General features: G+C 45.8%; 1 protein-coding gene across 1 annotated transcript in view; it reads left to right on the forward strand.

Moving 5' to 3' along the window:
* The window catches only part of FAM162A (family with sequence similarity 162 member A), an 18,616-nt gene that overhangs the window by 10,000 nt on the left and 1,634 nt on the right, over positions 1–6,982 (forward strand). Inside the window, exon 4 of the mRNA XM_019516082.1 lies at positions 3,192–3,300. Coding sequence (XP_019371627.1) covers positions 3,192–3,300 — 109 coding nt within the window. The remainder of the gene's footprint in view (positions 1–3,191; positions 3,301–6,982) is intronic.

A 6,982-nucleotide genomic window follows, 5' to 3' on the forward strand; every position in this document is an offset into this window, starting at 1 on the left:
GGGCAAGGTAGCACCTTAAAAACTAACTTATTCAGGTATGCCTTTTTTATAAAACAAATTATGCTGATAGTGGGCATGTCTATACATGCATTATTGCACCTTTCCTAATGCACGCTAAATTTAGTACCTCCAATGTAAGCTACTGAATGCATGTTAGGCTGCACTAATGCACAGTAGTGCATTTGCACACTTTCTTAGTGACAGTTAATGTACAGTAGACTTTTACTGTTCATTAGCGTAATGTCATTTTTTTACATGACACTTTAATGTGCAATAAAATAGTCTACTGCACATTAAAACACACATGTAGATGCACCCAGTATGTTTTTAAAATAATAATCTCTTACATATTTATATATGTTCCTCAAATACATTATACCTTATTGTTTTGGGAAGTGGTTCTTTCCCTCTATTCAGTACTAAGGAGACCTCACTTAGCATACCGTATCTAGTTTTTGGCCTCAAACTTCACAAAAGACATAGCCAGATTGGAAAGAAACCAGTGGAGAGCAACACAAATGATTAGAAGCTTAGGAAGTATGGCTTATGAGGGAAAGCTGAAAGAAGTAGGGTTATTGAGTCTGGGGGAAGGAAGGTTGAGCGGGGGGATTTCATAAGTCTTCAAACACTTGAAGGGCAGTTAGAGAGAGGATAGAGAGATGGGCTTTTGTCTGTGGCTGTAGGGCAGAGAATTAGGGGCCGTGGCCTCTAGCTGCAGCTGAGGAAATTTAGGTTGGAGATTAGGAGGAACTTTCTGGCTATGAAAGTGGTCAAGCATTAGAACAGGCTACCTAGAGAAGTTGTGGAATCTCTGTTCCTGAAAATTTTTAATAGCAGGTTGCACAGACATTTGCCTTGGAATGGTTTAGTCAGGGGATGCTCCTGCCTTGAACAGGGAGTTGGACTAGATGACCTCATGAAGTCCCTTCCAGCTCCACTTGCCTGTGATCCTAAGGCAGGCAAATCTGGGGTCCCTTTCCATAATATATTCCATTCATCCTGATACACAATGCAGAGACTGATTGCAGATCTGTATTTTTTTAAAATTTTTCTAAGGTGCAGGGATGGCAGGTAAAAGGCGATTAAAAAAAATGGATTTTTTTAACTTTACTTTGAAAGCAAATCTACTTAACACTTGATTTGAAATTCAGAATTCTGTAAATGCCTGCACTTATTGCAAATACATTTAAATTAGAATATTCATGCACTACCAATTTGCTCCCAGAATTTTAAAGAAAATCATGCATTGAACTGATGGAAGTTTATGGCTAATAACCTGGGTCCAGAGTTCATTGAAATGTTAAACTAACTCTTGATAGCCCCAATTTTCTCTGCAAGTACAGAGAGAAATTTATACCGTTGAGATGCATCTGGTGTTTGATATCCTTAGTATCAACTTCCTATGATTTTGTTAGGGGCCTGTTGAAATTGTACCGTTAAAGTTATATTTCAGTCTCTTAAGATTTAGCTCAGTTTAGGACAGAGACCTGTTGATACATCCTTTCATTGTTCTTTTTGGCTTTCGCGGAGGGCATTAGGAAAGATTAGTTCAGGCGTTAGGCACTACTTCAGGCCATTGATTCTCTTACTGCCCCAGCTGTCTCGGCTCTGTATGGAAAGCTACTCTCACATGCCTAATGCAGCCGCTGCTTAAAAATGTGCTGCTGAAAGCAGTGGAGAGGGTGAGCTTGAATTGGCTATAAAGATGGTAAGCAGAGGCTGCATGGGGGAGGAGGGGGCAGGATAGCAGTCCTCAGAACAGAGCTTGGAGGGCTGGAGCAGCAGCAGGGGATTGGTGTACTTTTAGTAAAATATGAACTAGATTGGATGGCTGGAGTATCAGCAGTGGATTGGCACATGGTTAATAAAACACAGGCCAGATCCAGTCTTTTTTGCAACTCATAAATTGCTGACCCCGGTTTAGATGACTCAGCCATTCTCCCTTTAGAAAGAGCCAGATTGTAAATGTTCTGCAGCAAGTGATGTAACTACAGATGCTGGGCTTCTTGAGATGTAATAAAATCTGCAAAAGACTGGAAGCAGACAAAGCTTGCATGGCATGGTGAGCTGGCTCCTCACAAGAACAAATGAGTTCCCTTAAAAGATTATTTTAGCATGGGGTGCTCAACCCTTGGCCTGTGAGCCAGAGTGGTAGCTCACCAGTCCAGGCAGGGGCAGTACAGGCTGTCAGGCCCCAATCCTGATGTGTGAAGGCAATGCAGGGCCCCAAGGTCCGATCCTGGCCTGCGATGGCCAACTGAGGCCCCATGGGGCCCAATCCTGATACGTGGGGCTTGATCTGGCCTAAGGACTGGCCCGGCACCAGGTACCTGGCCAAGCAGAGCCAAAGCTTGAGCACCACTGTTCTAGCAGATGGTGGGAAAGGTTATTTGTAGAGTGCTAGCTACTCAGATTTTCTAGCAACATAAATTGCTGGTGGTCATACTAGAGGTGGATCATACAGAATCTCTATTTATAATAAATTTCCATTAACATTTTCAAGCCCAGTGCTGGAAGCAGCCCATCTTACTAAAAAGGGGTATCATCTTTTTTGTGATGGCATGATGTGGTGAACCCCTGCCTCTCTATCCTCTCAAAAGGTTTGCGTTTCACAATTTATTCCTGGTTACAGGAATGGTTACTAAAACACAGACCAGATCCAGTCTTTTTCTGACTCATAGACTGCTAACCCCTGGTTTAGAAGACTAAGCCATTCTCCCTTCTTTAGAAAGCCAGATATAACTACAGATGTGTGGGGGGGTGTATGTGTGTTTAATCCTGCAGACTTTTAGGACATGTCTACATTAGGGAAAACGATGTGTGACAGGCAGCAGGGGATAAACTGCTTGACCTCCCCACAACACCTGCCCCCTATAAATTTGTTATAATTTTTCATGTATAACATCTAATTATTGGGGGGTTGTCTTGAATTCAGGGTCATTTTAGATTCAAGTAAAGACATCTGATTATTAGAGCAAAGGATCAAATATCAGGAGAACTAGCTTCCTTTCCCAACTTTGCTATGGACTTCTGATCTTGAGCAAGACATTTCCTTGGAGAATAGTGCTGTCTCATCTTGGTAAAATGTTTATTATTGTTGGTGAAAAACCTACAGTAAATGCTATTTCCTTGATGGGAAGTGGTGTGAGTATTTGCTTTTCTGTCTTTTTGCTCTCTCTTTACCTCATGAGGTTTGAGATGATTGATGCTGCAAGGAGCAAGTTACGTGTGAAGATGAGCTACTTAATGGTTGTCCTGACAGTACTGGGATGCTTAGCAATGGCCATTCAAGGGAAGCAGGTGAGTATTCAGAGCTGGCTGGGAAAGTGGAGCTTAACCTTCTCACCCAATCTTCAGATCCCTCTTGGGAATATAATGTAATAGGAAATACCAAGGAAGTGATAAAATAATGAGCCTGATACTTTCTCAGAACTTGCCCTCAGTATTTTGTGCAGTCCAGAGTAGAAATTTAGAAGTCATAGTTTTAAAGGAGAAAAACATGAAAAACTGTGGGTTTCCACTTGCAGGCTGGCAGAGTTCCAGCCTGCAAGGCGCTGGGGGAGTGGGGCATGCACATGCACGTGGCCAGGAATGTAGCCCCATGCAGAGGTGGAGAGAAGCTCCTACAGTAAGTTTGGGAGCGTTGGGAGGGGAGCATATTGCAGCAGCCATGGGGAGGGAGGGAGGGAGTGGGCAGGGTTGGTATCTGGGGCTGGGTGCACTGCCCAGCCTCCGGGATAGGTGCAGTAATGTGCGACTGCAGTAACGAGTAGGATAGGCAGAGTAGCGCGGGGAGGGGAGGCTCTGTGCTGCCACCACCGGGTGCCCTATAACAGCCATACTACCATGGCTATGGTCTCAGGTATAAGAGAACCTTTGCCTGACTGCCAAGAAACAGCTTAATAATGGGGAAATAGTGATAGCCTGTGTCCTTTTAATTCCATTAGGAAGTGCCACTTCCTCTCATTTGGAAGGAGAGTTTTCCAAGTGCTTTTTATTAACAAAAAACCTGGTGGTACAGTTAAAAAAAAAAAAAAAAAAAAACAACACAAGCATAATCCAGTGAAGTGCCTTTCACCCTGCATTCTCAGTCAACCCCAGCAAGATTGAAGGGTTCTTAGTAGGGCTGTGCAAAGCTTCAGGTGGTGATTCGATTTGGAGGAGATTTGGCCCAATTCAGCGGCCAGATCTCCAAATCAAATCGGGACCAGTTTGAAGGTCCGAATCAATGCAAAGCTTTCCGAGTCTTTGACAAAGATTCAGAGAGCTTTGATGATTTGGGCAGTCCCTGGTCCCAGTCACTTCCAACTGGTAAGTACTGGGGGAGGTGGGGGGCCCTGCTAGCCAGCCCGCCCCCCTTGCTTCCCCAGTCTCCCCCATGGCTGCCCTCGCCCACCCCAGCTCTGTACTTCAAAAAAAAGTTTCTTCAGGTTTTTTTCTTAAAGCGCCGGAGCTGGCCCATGCAGGGCACCTGTGAGGGGGCTGGGGAGCAGGGGGGAGGGGCAGTTCAGGGGTTCATACAGAGCCCCCCATGCAGTGGGGGCAGCAGGGATCACCTCCCACCTGGCAGCACCTGCTGAGCTGGGGCTTTTTTTTCCCCAAGTGCTGGGAGCTGGGGTGGGCGGGGCAACCATTGCTGGGCTGGGAGAGGGACAGGGGATGGGCCTGGCCTGGCTGATTCGGCCGAATCGAATCACTGTCTCCCGAATCAGCCGAATCCAAATCTGAAGCGAATACTAGCCGCTTTGCATAGGCCTAGTTCTTAGTGTCTGGTATGATCAGATCCTACAGTTTTCTTGGTTACATCACAAGAAGTCAAGAAATGTGAGAGCTTAAGGTCCAAACAGCAATATTAGTTGAGTTACATTCCATAAATGTAAAGTCCTTCCTTGACATACTCATTGGCTGCTAGAGCTAAACTATGTTAGTTGTGCAAAAACCATGTCTACATGGCAAACCCATTGTCCCTTGGGGTCTGTGCCCTTCAAGCATACTGCTCTGTTCTGGAAACGTTGTCTTGTAAATCAAAAGCCGTGGAACTGTTGCCAAAAGATGGGTTCACAGGTACTGCTGAGTGACAGTGCCAGTAAACGCACCTCCAAGCTAATGGGCCTGCCTCTGGCAGCAGCTGTATTGCTTTCCGGTTTAGGCAACTGTCTACCCAGAGCAGTGCAGCCTGTGTAAGGGCACTACTGCTGGGGACAGTGAGTTTGACACAGAGACCTGACCCAAGCCTGTGTTAATTGTTGTATGGCTTGACTTTGGCCACGTTAACATCATGTCAAATCAACAATGAGCTTTTGATGAGAGGAAAAGATACAGCCCCAAAGCATCCTTTCTGAGCAGGCAAGCACAGCTTCTTGTAAATTCACAGTAGTGTCCCTGAAAAATACACACACTATTTCCTGATCCTGTCATATGCACATGTTCTTGACTAAGTTAGCACTCAGACAGTTTGGAGTGTTAAATCTAATGAGCCCCAACATTCAGAAAATACTACTTGGGGCCTGGCCACAAGGTAGGAAGGTCAAAATTTAAGAGGTTGTATGTGGCCAGAATAGATTTCCTAAGTTGCTTCAGCATGTGCAGGTATGCTGAAGTGTACATTATGCTCCTGCATTGAACACTTTGTAATACGTGCTCAGTCGGACATGTGCAAGTGTTGTAAATTTGTAGAAAACTAGTCTTAAAATTTGTTATTAAGTCTTGCTTTCCTCAGTTCAGAATACAGGGGAACCTTGATAATTCAAAACACAGGGGACCAGAAAATTCCAGCCTGATAATAAACGGGGTTGAAATTATATAGCCACAATAATTTGCTTATATGCAAACTACAGCATGTACAGACTTGGTTATGCAGGAAGCCGCACAGGCATGAAATAGAACATTAACAGAAAAACCCCATGGTATAATCATTGTTTTAGTTTTATTTATTTTTGTAAACTGCTCTACTTTTTAGCATAAGCACTCATGTATGTTTTAACATACTGCAGGCTATATAAGATATTAGTTCAAAGCCAAATGTTTTGTGATTTAGAATGTGCTGGGGCTGGGCCCTAACAGAGTCAACAGCATTTCAAGCCATGGTGATCCCACAGCCCAGCATTAGTCAGTATGTGTGTTTACTACAGAGATCTCGCCACAAAGGATCCACATGCTAATTAGGCCCCCACTCGCAACTGGAACCAGGTGTTCTTGTCAAGCCGTAGGACCCTCCAAAAATTTAATGTGCAGATGGAGAATGGGGCCACGCCAATCATATGTGCCGTACCTAGTAAGGGGGTGAAAGAGCTTCTCATCTACATAGCCACTTAGTGAGGTTTGGACATTTAAGGATGATAAAAGAAACAGGAATCTTTGGAAATGAGAAAAAAGGTACGTGCTTAGCTGTGGGAGTGAAGGGGGAGTTGAAATGTAGTCAATGTAATGGTTCACCATGACTTGAAAAAGAGTCAGTGCTGAGAGGAATGGAGCACAATGGGCATTATGCTCAGATTCAGATGGACTGCACTAACCCAGTGGTTCTCAACCATTTTTATACCGGGACCCAGTTGCCAAGTCTGATGGCTTGTCCCAAGCTACAGCCCCCTGGCATTGCTGGCACCCCTGACCCCCGGGTCATAGCTCTGCCCACCCAGGCCATGCTGGCACCCCTCATTCCTGATCTGCAGTCCCCTGCCCCTGCCCAGTAGTCCCGGAGGGGGCCCCCAGCTGCCCCTGTCCCACTTGGGCCAGTGTGAGAGCAGTGAATGCTGCCCCCATCCTGCCCCCCAAGCAGCGTGTGTGGGCCCCTTCATCTATGGGTACTGGACCTGTGCTGCTGGCCCAGGCATGCAGCTCCCTGCTGCAAAGGACTAACCCTGGCTGTCAGGTGCCTTCTCCCCGCTCTGCCCTGCTGCAGTGCTGTGCCCGGCCACCATCCCTAGCGCTAGTGTGTGCACACGTGCACCCCCCCCCCCCCCCCCCCCCCCAAACCCCCCCA

This window comes from Gavialis gangeticus, unplaced genomic scaffold (genome assembly GCF_001723915.1).
Source record: "Gavialis gangeticus isolate Ggan-Ray unplaced genomic scaffold, GavGan_comp1, whole genome shotgun sequence".
NCBI lineage: Eukaryota > Metazoa > Chordata > Crocodylia > Gavialidae > Gavialis > Gavialis gangeticus.